The 15,968-nt window shown below is 53.2% G+C and overlaps 1 protein-coding gene across 17 annotated transcripts in view; it reads left to right on the plus strand.

Moving 5' to 3' along the window:
- Positions 1-15,968, plus strand: part of RAP1GAP (RAP1 GTPase activating protein) — a 63,137-nt gene that overhangs the window by 27,354 nt on the left and 19,815 nt on the right. For 13 of the 17 annotated variants that reach the window (XR_014780373.1, XR_014780374.1, XR_014780375.1 and 10 more), the window contains one exon: positions 10,645-10,738. Coding sequence is in view for 12 of the 17 variants with exons in the window: in XM_084787914.1 (XP_084644040.1) it covers positions 10,645-10,738 (94 nt within the window). In the remaining 5 variants the exon portion in view is untranslated. Of the gene's footprint in view, positions 1-10,644; positions 10,739-14,152; positions 14,339-15,968 lie in introns of those variants that run through there. The other 4 variants (XM_084787915.1, XM_084787919.1, XM_084787916.1 and 1 more) reach the window with 2 other exon arrangements.

Genomic DNA, 15,968 nt, shown 5'->3' on the forward strand with positions numbered 1-15,968 from the left:
AGACAGGGACAGGTAACCTTCAAGGCCAAAGTCTTCCACAAACAAGTTGATTGACACAAAGTTATTCAGAGCTCAGCGAGGGAGGGAGGCTGGGCCAGCCAGTACCCACCTGCCAGGTGATCAGGAGGACCCACCTGGGGCGGGTCTAGGGTACAGTCTGGCAAACCTGCAGCTGGTAGCCATCTGGGAACAGGGCCTGTGTTTGCATTTACAAATCAGATAGGCAGTGTTGTCTTCCTGGACACTGGTGTGACACCAGGTATATCCTTCAGCCCTCAGGGAAAGAGTCTAGAGTGCCAGGGAGGCAAGTACCTGGCTCTTCTCTCCTGGCTCTGGGCTCTGATCTCCCTGGGCCAGCTTCTCCCTCTCCACATGACTGGAGAAAGCAAAGGTACTAACGGTCTAGTTGTGTGTTTCATTTCACTTTGTCTTTATTAATTTATTTTTATTATTTGCCGAACACTTTCTTCACATCTTTTTTATCTGCAGTGTAATAATCTGCAGTTTCCTGTGGACTCATTAACTCTTCCACATCTGTATCTGCAATTCCAATCCCACATCTGTCTTTTGAGGCTGTGATAACCTCTCCTCGGTCCAAACAGTGTAAGCCCAGGTCTTGTCAATTTACTGATCCTTTTCTGGGGGGTCAATCGTGTCCCAGAATTTCAAGAATACAGAGGCTGAGCCTTGATTCTGTCGAACATCAGAGCCTGTGCATTGATACAGTGCGCACGTGGGATCTGCATGAGGATCAAAACTCACTGCAGGGGGCTAGAGAGATGGCTCAGAGGTTAAGGCCACTGACTGCTCTTCCAGAGGACCTGGGTTCAAATTCTAGCACATGGCAGCTCATGGCTGTTGGTAACTCCAAGATGTGACATACATGCAGGCAAAACACCAAGGCACAGAAAATAAAGGTAAATAAATTTGAAAAAGAAAAAAAGAACCTCGCTGAATAGCCTCGGGCCTTACCCATCCCTAGAGGTGCAAGGTGGTGCTTAGAGCCTGGGCCAGCTAGCATGGGAACCCCAGGCTGGGGGGTGGGGTGGACACAAAGGACACAAAGGACTGGAGTCAGCAAGGCTGTTGGAGCCCTGGAGATGGCTCACTGGTGAAGGTGTCTGCCCCCAGGCTGATGACCTAAGGTTGAACCCTAGTACCCGCACGGTGGAAGGAGAGAACCAAATCCTACCAGTTATCCTCTGACTGCCACAAATGCATGGTGGCACGTGCTCCCTCACGTAAACAATGGTGCTGGGTGATGCGTCTTTAATTCCAGCACTTGGGAGGCAGAAGCAGGTGGATCCTTGCGAGGTCCAGGCCAGCCAGGTTGTCGTGTGAAACCCTGTCAATCAGTATAAAAAGGCGGGGTCTAACTGCCTCCCAGCCAGTGAAGAACTGCACTGATCAGCCTCCCAAAGAGCTGAGGCTACATATGGGCTGTCAAGGTTTTCTATTTAAAAAAAAAAAGTTTTTTTGTTTTTTTGTTTTGTTCTTTTTTTTTTTGAGACAGTTTCACACGGCCCAGGCTGGCCTTGAATTCACTATGGAGTCAACAATGAGTCTGAACTTTCAATCCTCCTGCTTCTACCTCTCAAGTGCTGGGATTGTGCACACCCCTATTCCCGATTTGTCTCCTTTTTAAAAAAGAAAATCACAACACGAAGTCCTCACAAAGGGCTGAGGCTATTGCTCAGCGAGAGAGTGGTTTTCTAGCATGTGCAAACCTGCATGGAGGTTCATCCTTACAGCACACATGGCTCTCATCAACACTGAAAGTGCACAGACGTGTCACAGAAAAAGGTGACGCTTCTGCCATCCTGCTTCTTAGACACGAGCTGTGGAGACGTTCACACGTAGTTCTCTCTCTCTCTCTCTCTCTCTCTCTCTCTCTCTCTCTCTCTCTCTCTCTCTCATCTATGTAGTCCTTGAACTCACTATATAAACCAACTTGGCCTTGCACTTGGCCTCCCAAGTACTGGGATTTAAAGGTGTATACCATCATGGTGGAGCCAGCTTGCTTTATTTACTTAATGTGTCCCAAACCACTGGGACTAGTGGCTTCCCTTATACTTGCTGCCTAGAGTCTCACATTTTCTATGTACCTTGAAATATTTTCCAGTGTTTATTTTATTATAGTGGGGAGGACCAAACCCAAAGCCGTGTATGTTCTAAGCAAGTACTCTATCGCTGAGCTATATCCTGGCCCTTATACATTTATTTTTGTTTGCTTGGTTGGTTTGGGGTTTTCAATACAGGCTTTCTCTGTGTAGCCTTGGCTGTCCTGGACTCACTTTGTAGACCAGGTGGGCCTCGAACTCACAGCGATCTGCCTGCCTCGGCCTCCTGAGCATTGGGATCACAGGCGTTGCTACCACACCCAGCGCCTTTTCACATTTATTTGGGGGACATTGTCTCACTAAGTTGCCCAGGCTAGCCCAAAACTTTCTATCCTGTCTCAGCCTTTAGAATGTTGGCTATAGGCCTGGGCCATCACAGCTGGCAACGGTGTTAGCTTTTGCATTGCTGTGGGTGACCTTAAAGTCATCTCAGTGGGCCTCCCTTAATGGGCACTGAGGAACCTTCCAGAATTCAGCTTCTGCAAACACTGCTGCCCTCGAGTTGCCTGATCTCTGTGCATCCTTGCATGTGTTCACAGAGGAGAGAGTAGAAATGTGGTCTTCAGGCAAAAGCATGTTCTGTTTGCTCTCGACTGGGGCATGGACACCAGTGCCTAAAATACCGTGGTGCCCTGGTGTATCTGGAAAATCCTGGAAGTCATGGGAATTTATCCCAGCCCTCCTGGGGGGTCCTAGTGTGTGTGTGTGTGTGTGTGTGTGTGTGTGTGTGTGTGTGTGTGTGTGTGTGTGTGTTAGGCATCCTAAAAGCCCCGCCCAGGCTTCTGTCTCAGCTCCTCTGGTCTCCAGCTGCAGTCCAGTGCTATCCTGCCTTGGTTTCCAGGGGACCAATCCTCCTCACAGCTGGCTGTCTCACTGCTCATGTCTATCTTCTGGAACAGATCCCGGCCTGTTGACAGCAAAGAAGGAAGACTGGCAGAGAAGGGGGAGGTTTGAGGTTAGCGTTTATTACCACAAATATTCTGTGTGTAAACTTACAAGTCCTCATAGGAGAACATGCTATCTCTTCTTATAAATCTGTGTGTGTGTGTGTGTGTGTGTGTATGTGTCCAGAAGTCCATAACTTATAAAGCACCTACTGTATACTCAGTTCTAGGCTAGTCAGGGATATACATATGGTACCTAATTTAGCACATGGAGCAACCTTGCCAAGTAGGTGTTTATTATCCCATTTTGCAGACAAAAATAAATACACGCAAAGCAAGCAAACAAACAAACAAACAAACACCCTGAGGCCTGGAGCAAAGAAGAACCTCTGATGGGTTTAAGGTCTCTCCTCAGGGAAAGGTTTTTTCCCAGGCTTTGGTTCCAGACGATCCTCGGCTAACCTCCCTGCTCCTGTCCTTGTCCTCCCCTTCACTTTCTGTGGGATCTCACAGATGAACTTCAGAATTGTCCAGCCTGAGACCCAATGCCCAATGTCAAAGCCGAGGCCTGGAGAGATGGGAGTTACACACCTACATACAGAATCAGGGCTTGCCGGGCAGTAATGGCACGCACCTTTAATCCCAGCACACAGGAGGCAGAGGCAGGTGAATTGTTGTGAGTTTGAGGCTAGCCTGGTCTACAAAGTGAGTCCAGGACAGCCAAGGCTACACAGAGAAACCCTGTCTTGAAAAACCAAGGGAAACAACAACAACAAAACAAAAACAAAAAACCAGGGCTTGCCCTTGTCATCTTCAGTCAGGAGATGGTGACCTTGTCCTAGGGTTTCTGTCCCAGCTTGGTGCTCTCAAGGTGATAAATCAGATAACTAGTAAGGCTGGTGCAGGCCTGGGAGGGGTCATGGAGGTTTGAGCATCTTGCTGATAAGATTGGAGAATCTTGAGCACAGCTAGAGAATCTGGGGATCACTGGGGATCTGTTTGTTGGGGTGGCTCACTCACCTTCAACCTCCGTCAACATCCAGCACCATGGTCTGGCTCAGGGAAGGTGGCAAAACATGTGCTATGGATAAATGACCAGGCATAGGAATGAAGGGTGTGTGTGGGGGAGGGTGGGCACTGATGGAGTGAGTGAGCACAGGAATGCTAGGAGCTTGGAAGGGGGACCCCCTGGGCTGCAGAGGCTGGCTAGGACAATAGGTCAAGGGTAGGGTGGGGTGACACACACAGAGGCTGTAGGCAACTATGGAACTCCATGGCCTGTGGGTGCTGGAAAGGGCACCCTGGCCACCCTTGTTCTGTGTCTAGCGTGGGGGCGGCAGGCCATCTGAGAGAGCTGGCACATAGTACTCTGCCCTCTGGCAGTGTGGGGGAGAAATATAAGGTATGAGCTTCGGATGTCACTGTGGGCAAGTCCCTGTCTATCTGTTGGGGCTGCGGTTTTTCTTCCAGGTACAGCGAGGGTTGTGTTACCTGCTGGTGGATTTCTGGGTAGCTGCTACAGAGGACCTTGGGGAAGGCTGGTGGTGTGTGGATTGGAAGGTGCCGAGCTGCATTAGCAGATGTTGTCCCCAGCAGGAAAAGGTCCCCATGCCCTGGCCCTCTCACATGTCTCTTTCTTCCTATTCTGTGAGGGCCAGAGACCAGGTCTCAGGACCAGAGGAGCTGGGAGGGTCAGGTCACCTGAGCTGGGCAGGCTAGCACCCCAGGTTGGGGCCAGCCCATGACCTCCTCTCTGGCCTGCCAACCTGTTGTTTGCTCAGGAGGCCGCTGCCTGGCCCAGCTCCGGGATCCGGGTATCTGGGCTCTCAGCCAGGACATGGTGAGGGCCCCATGTGCCACCTTCCTGCCCACTGCTGACCCCAGCCTGGAGTGCAAGGCTGCTCATCTGCAAGCTCTGTGGGGGCCCTGGCTGTAGCCCCAAGCCTATCTTAAGACTTTTGGGGGAGGGACCCTGAGCTTATCTCAGAAATGGGTGGTGGCCACAGCAGCCTCTTCAGGGGTGTTGTTTTAAGGATAAAAAGACATCACAGTCAACAATGTCTCTTAGCTCACCAGATCCCCAGCCTCATGTTCCCTTCCAGTTGCCATGAGGTCAGAGGTACCTAAGGAGGGCACCCAGGAGTGGACTAACTCAGGCCTCTGTCTGGCTGCCTAGGCTCCTGCTTCTGTCTGGACGGAAGCCCCCTACCTCCACCCCCTCCCAAACACACCTTGCTTTAAAACCTGTTCACCTGGCTGTGCCTAGCCACATTTTCTGGCACCTGGGCATAGGCAGGGATGGGCAGGCAGGGCATGGGGCACAGAGGAGGAGGGCTGTGCCAGATGGCTGAGCCTTGAAAACAATGGGCCTCTGTACCCCCTGGGTGGGGGCAGCTCTCGGGCAGCCATTCGGCTTCCGTTTTGTGACAGATTCCTCTTAGACCCAAAGCCTCAGGTCTGTGCTGGGCGACTGGGGCTCTAGAAGGCAGGTTCCTCCCCCCCCCCCCCGCAAAACCTGTTTCTTAGTGGGAAATCTGTGCCCCTTTCCCACCCACCAAGTAGAGAGAAGCACTTGGCTAGCCACCCCCAGTCTCTGCTGCCAGGCACCCCTTGGGCCTCTGTCCCTGCCTAGCTCTGTCTGCCCAAGCCTTCATTAGCTGGCCAGTTCTCCAGATGACTGTATCTGGTTGCCTGTGTGACAGGTGGGGTGTCCTTGGGATAGGATGAGGAGACGGGCATCAGCCGTGGAGGCTGGCAGGGAGAGTCAGCAGGGCCCAGACGCACTGGGGCCTCCATGTTTGGAACACCTGGATCAGCTTGGTTACCCTTCTGGTGCCTGGCATCAGTGCTTGCCTCAGGCTTCCAGGCAGCCCTTCGCAGATGGTCTCTCAGCTCTCACTTTGTAGATTCAAGAAAAGGCAGGGCTTTCCCATCACCCTCGTTTTGGGTCACGGGGAGGTGAGCCATCGCTTGTCCTCAGCCTGCCCTGGTATTTCCAGCACCGGTCATGTCCAAACCTGGCTCGGACTCTGCTGTTTGGCAAGGCAAGACCTCCCAAGGTCCTCCTACCCTCACGGGGCATCCAGAGTCCTGAGGGGGTGTGTTGTTGAAGAGCTTGAGTTTTCATCTCCGATCTGCTGTCAAATGCTGGGCCACTGTCTTGACCTCCCCAAGCCTCAGTTTGCTGTTCTGGGCTTGAGGAGCCTAGACCGGGTACCTTATCTGCCAGCTCAGTTGCTCCGTTCCAGTGAGAGTCCTAGGAGAACCGATAAATCAAAGGATAAGAAAAGAAGCTTTTGAAAAGCTCAGAGGCTGCCTCCCATACCCTCCCCCCCCCACAGGTGTGATTACTATTGTTGCTTTGATGCGATGATAAAGCGAGAGGCTGAACAGTTGCCAAGAAACCGGGAGCTTTCTGCAGCATCTTCTAGCTGGCCCACTCAGGAACTGGGCCCGGTCCCCTAGACCCCCCCCCTGCCTTACTCTCTTTCTTAAGGAAAGATAGACACCACCAAGAGGTAAGGCAACTGAGCCAACTGGCTGGCAACCAGTTATCCACAGGAGCTGAAGGTCACTCTAGCATGTGCCTGGCCAAGACTTCAGGTTGGCTTTCCCTGTGACATTGGACAAGCCACCTCCTCTGTGGCTGCAACCTGTTCATGTGTCCGAGGATGTGCCCAGTGCAGACAAGACAAGACTGGAGACAGGGAAAGCCATGACTATGTCCGTAGGGGCCCGGGCCTGGGCTAGACAGTCGCATGGGCAGAAAGCTAGTTGACAGGAGGAGGGAGAGACCTGTGTGGTGGGCAGCCGGGACATCTGTAACAGTCAGACCCCAGCCTTGTCCTTTCCCTGATGGGTGATGTTGGACTGTTAGAGAAAGTCTTGGTGCTTCTGTTTTTTTGTTTTTTGTTTTTGTTTTTTGTTTTGTTTTGTTTTTTGTTTTTTCACCTGGATGAGAGTTTAATAGGGTCACATCTCAAAAAGCCATTGTTGGAGGCCCATCAAGACAGCTCAGGAGGTAAAGGCACTTGTCACCAAGTCTGACTACCTGAGTTTGATTCCCAGACCCACATGGTGAAGGAGGAAACCAAGTCTTGTGAATTGTCCCCCTGCATACACTGTAGCACAACAATGCCCATGCACACATATCCACGTAGTACCGGAAGGAGACTGCCTGCGCGAACTGAAGGAGCCCAGTGGGGTATCTGGCAGCGCAGGGCCCCTTACCTCTGCTGCTGGTATTGAAAGAATGGGAGATATTTTAGCTGAATTAGGCCTGAGGGGCAGGAAGAGTTTTGGAAAAGTGGGAAGGGGAGAAGATTTAGGGGACTTCCCCCCATGTAAACAGAATGACAGAGACAAGGGTGGGATCGATGAGACAGGAGGGACCTAGACAGTCAACCTCCTGAAGATGGCGGGGAGGCGTGTAGATGCTGGAGGGTGCAGGGAATGCAGACTAGAGACAGGGAGCAGGAATGTCTGAGCAGAAGGCAGAATCCAGGGGAGGAGGCGGAGGGGGAGGAGCTAAGGAGAGGGAGAAGAGGCTAAGTCTGTTCTTTGCTTCAAAGTGTTCAGTGAGCAGCTACTATTCACTAAGAGGCTCTGTCATGTGCAGTCAAAGGAATAACTCCTATACCCAGCCTGTCACGAGTTTCATGGCCTTGGACTCACTGAATATGACCTTGGGCAAACCACTCAATCTTGTGGTGTTTTAGTTTCTTCTCTTAAAAAAAATAAATAAATAAAAATAAGGACCCCAGCGTTTCAGATGGCCCAGTGGATAAACCATCTTGCCACCAAGCCTGAGGACCCGAGTTTGGTCCCGGGGACCGTGGCGGAGGGAGAAAAACCCACTTCCTACAAATTGAGTCGTCCTCTTATCTTCTTCGTTCACGTGCGGTCGGCCCTGCTCCTGGTGCTGACACCTCTCCAGCTGTTGACAGGGTGGAGTGAGCGACGGACGCTCAGCCCCTCAGGCTCGGAAGGCTCTGTCAGCCTTGGGCCCTCGGGATTGGCCACACAGTACAGAGCTCGGATCTTGCCTTCGGAAATTACAAACTTGGGTTCAGTTCCCCGTTCTGCAGGTGGGTGTCCTTTCTGAGCCTCAGTTTCCCTGTGTAGGAAGTAGGTGGTTTGGGAGCACTACCTTCTAAGGCGGTAAGGGTTTCATTAGGTTGTCCTTCTATCCAGAATGTCCTCTACCCTAGTCCCACCTCTCCCTTCCCCAGCCCTTAGGACCCAGTGGTGGCCTATTAGACTAGTTGCTAAGGCAGATGAGGGAGGGACAGGACTCTGGCCAGTAGAGAGGACAGAGCCTAGAGCAGGGAGGTGAGAGGTGGAGGTGGGGACTAAGTAGAGGAAGGGTAAGCTGGAGTATCCCCGCACCCACAGTGAAAGGTCCCATTCCCGCTGGATGCTGGGTGGCTGGGTGGGGTGGGGTAATCTGGGAAGCAGGCTAAGAGGAGTTGTTTTACTAGGGGTTGCCACCAAACTGACCTGCAGCAGGGGGGGGGCCAAGAAGTGGGGTCAGCAGAGGGTGCCACTTACTGAGCCTGGCTGTGGAAATGATCCTCACATGCAGCCAGGGGGTCCCAGGACAGTGGTCCTCATTAAGAACACCCAGCTTTGCTCCAGTCTCAACAGTGCTTTCTGACCACGAAGCACGTTCTTCTTTACAGTTTGTGGGTACCAGCCATGCTTGGCCAACGCTATGAACTTTGGAGTCCAGCTGTCACACACTTGCTGGGGCCTTAGTTCCTTCCTCTGCAAAATATGGGGTCGGCAGGGGGCCTGGGAGCTTGCTCAGTAGGTGAGGAGCTTGCAGTGCAAGTATGAGGACCTGAGTTCAAATCCCCAGGACCCAGGTAAAAAAGCTGGCACAATGGCACGGGTCTTTAACCCAAGTTCTGAGGAGATAAAGACAAGAGGATGCCTGCGCCTTGCTGGCCAACCAGGATAGCCAAGTCAGTGAGCTCAGGGTCACAAACAAACAAACAAACAAAAACAAAACAACAACAAAACCTCCAAGATGGAAATCAATTAAGGAAGACACATGGCATTGACCTCTGGCTTCCAGTGCATGCACAGCTACACACACACACACACACAATGCACAAACACACACACACACACACAGTAAGAATAAGGTAACTCTGAACTTCAATACAGTTAAGGCAGAGTGATCTTCACAGAATCTACCTGAACTTCTTCGGACCTTTGCCTAATCTTCTACCCTAATCTGTCACCTCCCTTCCCCACTGTCAGTGCCTCTTGTGTCAACAGAAGCTGTGCTTAGCACATTCCCTCACTCGCCAAGGTTCCATGGTTTCCTACTGCCCCCCTTCAGTCAGGCAATCAGTCAGCAAGTACTCTATGAGGCCCGACTTGGGAGACAGTTGGTAGCGTAATACCTATGACTGCCTAGTCATGGTGATGACTTGGAGACTGAGGCTACTGTGACCTAGACCCGAGCTATATTAGCCAATGGTTATCTGATGCTATGGCCTTAAAAGGCTGCTACCACCAAGTCTCTGTCCTTTTGAATCAACCAATGCCAGGGTATAAACCTTGTAAGAAGTTGATACTCCAGGGGCATAGGGTAGGGACCACCTCTGCTAAGCAGGGTTGACATTCCTGGGGCCTAGGGGGCGACCTCCCTGTGCTAAGCAGGGCTGAGATTGGTTCCTCTGACCCAGGGAGAGGCAAAGGAGCTTAGGACTTGCCAGGGTCTGCTTCTGGGCCAGGATTCTTTGGGTCCTCCCTTTCCTGGGTGTGTCTGAGTAGCTCTGCCTGACTCAAGCCTGCCACAGGCCACTGGAGCTCCTCTGAAAGGTGACTCACCCTCTCTGGACCAGCCTGCCGTTGGTGGAACTGGGGCAGGAGTGCAGCCATGTCAGGTTGGCCCCGGGGCAGCGACAGAAGCCAGGCCTGCTTCACCAAGCCAAGGGGTTCCCCGGATCTGGGAACCACTGGGCACGTCTTCTCCTTGACCTGGGAGGTGGACTCAGCAGGCTTGTGTGGGAGACAGGCGCTGACTTCACTCTCCTTAGACCTGTTCCCTGTCCATGAAGGGCTGTGGGTGGTGACATCGTCTAGGCTTAGCGTCAGATGGATCATGAACAGAGGCCTCTTGTGGGATGGCCGTGTGACCTCTGTGTACATTCTGGTCCATGTCCTGATGTGGAATTGAGGAGTCGTGCCTGCAAGGCCTGGAGAGAGAGAGAGGCTCACACAGGCCTGGCCACAGTGTGCCCACTGTATGACACTTACAGGCATCAGTAATAGCCATCCTAAGGCTGCTGCCCTCTAAAGACTCTGGGAGGAACCCAAAGAGCAAGGGTCCCTAATACCTCTCGCTTCTACAACCCTTGCTGTGCCTAGCCCAGCTCTTCCATGTTTAGAATGGGCTGGAGAAGTGGTAAAGAAATTGAGGCTCTGACCAGGAGGAAGAGAAGCCTGCTTGACAGTCCTGCTCAGGCGGCCCCTCCCCCCTTTACTCTAGAGAGTTCAGAGCCCTTCTTCCTACTGCCTCGCTCACTCCCCCAGCTCTCAAAAGGACTCCTCTTCCCCCCCCCCCAAGATCCCAAACCTCCCAACTCCAGGCTCTCTCTGACCTCATACTCTTTCTTCTCTTTCAGGAGGAGTGATGGAGCCAAGCAGAACTTCCCTCACGCACTAGACCTGTTACTAGTGGACTCAGTTCCCTCATACCCTGCTTCACCCTACCCTAAGGTAAGTACCCCCAACCTATGGCCCTGGTCTGCACCCCACTTTACCAGGGCCAGGAGATGCCTAAACATGACTATAGGGAAGGTGTAAAATGTTCAGGTCACATCCAATGGGGCTTAGCGATACTCCCAAAAAAGGACACCACTCCTGACCATTGGTTGGTTGGCCTGTGTGGTCTGCAGAGGTGGAACCAGGCTCTGCAGAGGTGGAACCAGGCTCTGCAGAGGTTGAGCCAGGCTCTGCAGAGGTGCTAGGCGTGGGGCTTAGAGATTAAATTATTGATGCAGATGGTTACTTTGTTTCTTCTTCTCCACTATCACCATGGTCACAGCTGTCCGCACTATAGGCCAGATGTGATAGCCCCTGCTTCCGGGAACACACGCACTAGGATTGGATGAAAGGTGTCTCTCCAGCAGCTAAGGTTTGCCTGGTGCCTGCTTAGTGCCAAGCATAAAGGTTCCTGGCATACCAGGACGCAGACTCTCTCCCCAGAATCCCTGCTCTGGCCTCTGCAGAATGTCAGGGGCTAGGGGGAGCTGGTGTTTCAGGAGGTTTGGTTGGTACTCCATAGTACGTAGTGTCTTGCCTGTAGGGTTGCTCACTCTGTCCCTCGGTGAGTCACTCTGTGCTGTGGCCACCATCAGACATGATGTTATTTGCCCAAAGGGCTGCAGACTGGATGCTGGGGGGTGGGGCCAGGACTGGCTGATGCTTTCTGATGAGAGTGTGGCTCATGGACTCTCCAATGCAGGGGACTGAACCCTTGCAGGATGTCGTGCAGTGACCAAAGCCCACCCACAGCCACCTTGCCACTCGGCCCTTTCATCAACCACAAGCAGGAAGCCATGCTCCCAATTAGGATCCAAATGCACAGACAGGCAAAGAGGTCTCCCTCAGGGTCGCACAGGCAAGAGGGGTCTGCCTGGCATCTCCTCCAGAGTTCTGGATAAGGATTGGCCCCCCCTTTCCTAGCCTGGAGGACAAAGGACCAGGGAGATTTATCTATGTGTGGAATACCTCTCTCCATTGCAGTCCCAAACAGGGGTAACTACCAGTAGCACATGGGCCTCCTGAGACCCTCTCCTGCCTTCCCGGGTGGGCAGCAGGCCCAAACAGGGCCACAGTGGTCCTCAGGAAACAGCAGCTCAATGGCAGCCACGTGCTTGAGCAGCTGGCTTTGAGAGCGAAGTCTTCCCCTGGGCATAGGACTGCTGGTTGTCCTGCCTCAGCCTTGGCGTTTCCATGGAGGAAGGAAGGCTAACGTACCATATCCTTGGAACCTTGCACCTCAGACAGCTCCAGGTGGGCTCTTCTATTACCACTGAGCCAGTTTCCCTTCAGCCTCCTTCTTGGCCTCTACCCAGTTGGGCGGCCACTTTCCAATTGTGCTAACAATGCCCAGACAATGAGCTTCAGATCACCGCATGCCCACAGTTCACCCCTTCTCCATATTAAGACCCAGAAACTAGCTCCCAGAGGGGTTCATCTGGGGTTTCCAGCAGACTATTGGAGGGCTGAGGGAACCTGCCTAGGATGCTCTCCAGTTTTCCTCAGCACCATATATTGATATATATTTATAATGATACTGGAACCAGTTTGAGGGGAATGTGACCTACCTGTGGCCAAGTCCCACCTATAACACAGAGCGGGCAGTGTCTTTGTCTTCTTCTTCTTCTTCTTCTTCTTCTTCTTCTTCTTCTTCTTCTTCTTCTTCTTCTTCTTCTTCTTGAGACAGGGTTTCTCTGTGTAACCTTGGCTGCCCCGGAACTTGTTCTGTAGACCAGGCTGGCCTCGAATTCACAGAGATCCACCTACCTTTGCCTCCCAAGGCACGTACCACCACCACTTGGCTGGCAGTGTCTTCTCTATTGACCTTGCCAGCTTGCCACTGGGCAATGCTTGCGGACGTGCTTTGGGAATAATCAGTCTTACTGTGTTCCCAGGGTTGGGAAGGGGTGTTTTCTTCTCTTTGGGGAGCCACATTTAAATAGACACTGAGCTACCCTCTGCAGGACCCAGGAACTGTAAACTCTGCACACATGTGCATGCTTGGCCTACCTATACCCAGATACTGTCAGCCAGGCCACAGACAGACAGACAGACAGACAGACTGACTGACTGACAGACACAAGCATAGATCTATAGTGTATTCAGACTTGCACACGAACACATGAAGGAGAAGGAAAGTAAACACCCCAACCCACTCCACATTTCTATGCTACAGAAACGCAGCCCATCACGTACAGCCGCAGCCAGCCTCGGGAGTCGCACACGTACACAGATAAGGACCTACACACGCGCACAGCATCCACTCTACCTGGCCTACATATCGCTGGTGATATGAGCAGGCTCGGCCTCCCCCAGGGCCGGTGTGGGAAAGGATGTTCCTCTGGCTGCATTGTGATGGGTACCCGGAAGTATGCAGGCCTGGAAGTGGTTGTGTAAATCAATATTTGCTGCTGTTAATTATTAAAGCCAAAGCTACTTGGTGTCTGGAATGCACATCTCTGGTGTTCCCGCTGGCTCTCTGGGCCAGGTCTGGGAGGGAAGGGAAAAGTGTTGCTTGCCTTTCTTTCGGGAGCTTCCCGGCCCTGGGGACGGAGGGTAGTGGGCAGCGCTTCTGGGAAGCTGCAGCAGGAAGTCTGGCCCTGAGCTGGAGGACAGCCCTTAGCCCTGTAGCATCCATATTTCTCCAGCATTTGTCTGGGGGGGGGTCTGTCCCCGCTGCACCAGGCAGGCCAAGACACAAGGCTAGCAGTGTCAAGTGGGAGGACTTGTAATTTACAGATGGCGAATTGGGCCAAGAGAGGCGCTAGAGGCTCTGCAAGTTTTAGCAAGGCCAGAACTAGACGCTGAACCATCTAGACCATAGAACATGTGTCCTAAAACCCATGTGTGCCTTTCTGCACACCAAGCTGCAAGACAGTGGGGCTTTCCCCCAGGGTTGGGTGGGGCAAATACAGGTCTTTGGGCACTGTGGAGAAGTGAGGGCGAGGCAGCTCCAGGCTCTTCCAGGGACCCCTGGTTTTCCTAGCAGTGTGGTCTCAGATACACTTTTGCACTTCTTAGTACATGGTTTTCTTATCTGTCTAGTAAGGACATTTGTACCTCCTTGGTTATGGTGAGACACTGAGGCACGCGAAGGGTCCAGCTAAGGACTTGCTCAAGTAAAACACTATCTCCAGGGCTAGTGCAGACCCTGGGCACAGCTGTCCCGAGAACCTTGTCCTTGAAGCCCCCAGGCAGGGTCTTCAGTCCAGTAAGACACAGCTGCTAACCTAAGTGCCTAATGCTTCCTGCGCGCAGGCGCACAGTCCCGGGCCGCTAGCCCGGCCGCCCCACGAGGGGGCGCGGCCTAGACATCCCGCCCTCCTCCCGCTCCTCCCGCACCTGGCGCCCCGCCCCCTCGGGCCCGACTGCTGGGTGAGCCCAGTGAAGGTTGAGCCGCGGCGGGACCGGAGTGCGGAGCTCGGGCTACGGGGCCCCGGGCCGGGCCGCCTTACAGCGCCGCCGGGGCTGGGGCTCGGGATGGCGCAGCCGCGGCCCCCAGCGCCCCAAGGCCGTCCACGGAGGGGCTCGCTGCCGGCTGGGGCCGGCTGGCAGGTGAGGACCATGGCAAGGGCGGCCTGGCCGAACTGGGGACCCAGGGCCACCACTCAGCCTCACTATCCGGAGTCCAGCAGACTATTCCAGAGACCCATCACTGTGGGTGTGTGCCTTTTAGGGCTGATACCCGGACTACACGGATCACCCCAGTTCTATGGGGCAGTTTTTCACAGTGCCCGTGGGACAGACTTGGGGACACTGTGGCCGTGGGCTTCAGTGACACTGATGTTAGAGGGTGACTTTGTGGTGGCTCTTCTCAGGTGGGATGCCCAGCTTCTGGCCACACCACTCCCAGCCTTCCTGTGCCATGTGTCAGGGCGTCTGCTGCCGCCTGTGGGGCTGTAACTGTGGGTGTTACTTGTTGCCTTGTGTGCACACTCTGGGTGACAGTACCATGTGTCAGTGTTTATGTGGTTGCGATCCTAGTGTAGCAGTGTGTGGTGGCTCATTGTGCCTGGCTGTGTGGTCACCTCCAGTGAGACTCCTCTCCCCACTCAGCCCATTGCTAGGTCTATTTAGAAGGGGTAGGTCGGAGGCTGTCTGGCTGACCCTGAACAGATGGCGGCAGTGTGATAACATTGTGTCAAGTTGACAGGTGTGTTTGTCTTCCAGGACTATTAGGTGTACGTCTGTGTTATCTGCCAAACTGCCAGTGGGCTCTGCTCTTCCAGACTCAGAGGTGTTTGGGTGTGGCCACAGGTGACCATGGCTCAGGGACTCCCGGGTACTGCTGAAGTAGACTTTATAGGCTGGGTCTTGCTCTGTAGGTAGGTAGGCTTTAGAGTGTGCACACGAAGGCTTAGGTCCTGTGACCTTCGTGCTGTGTGGTGGTTATACTCAGGACTCCATGGGGTTTAACAACCCTGGCAGTTGTCTGATTTCTCTTGCTTTGCTCAGAACTCTTGTGTTCAATGTAAGACGCTGTCTTGGGTCTGTTGTACAGCATGCCTTAATCCTGGCAGTGATGCCTCGAGTCTGTGTCTGTTTCCCTGAGCGCATGGCTGATCCTGCCCGTGCCAGTGTGTCTCCTGGTTTCAGCCAGGAGATTGACTGCGTGTGCGGTTACTGCACTGGTGTGGGTTTGCATATGTGTGAACTCAGGTAGGTGGACCTGAGAATGTGTTGTGTGTAACTCCAACATGTGTAACACCAACATGTGTGTGTGTGTGTGTGTGTGTGTTTGTGTCTTGATACACAAAAAGTGTGCCTGGTGCAGTGAAACTGTTTAAATCATGGTGTGTAGGCCTGTGTTTGTGTCCCACAGATGGAAAGTGTGTGTTTCCTGGTATACAACCTTAGCTCATGTGTGTGAGCTCAGCTGGCTCCTCCTGGACATCAGGCACCACCTGAATTAAACCGTGGAAGGGTTGGGGGAAAGGCTATCCTAGAGACTCTGGGGGCTTCCCAAGCCCAGCCCCCAATCTGCCAGCTTCCATCCGGTAGGGACACTGCTGCCTTCCAGGAAGACTCAGGAGGGAGTTGACGATGGAGAGGCCTATGCTGCCAAGCAGCTGCCAGACGCTGCATTAACCCTGTGTGTGACCTGATTTGCCTTGGACAGGCTGGTTTGTGCATGTGGGGGTGCATGAGGACTCATGCACAAGTGAGGGGACAATGGAGGTCCAGC

Source organism: Acomys minous (genome assembly GCF_964271855.1).
Source record: "Acomys minous genome assembly, chromosome: 6".
Lineage (NCBI taxonomy): Eukaryota > Metazoa > Chordata > Mammalia > Rodentia > Muridae > Acomys > Acomys minous.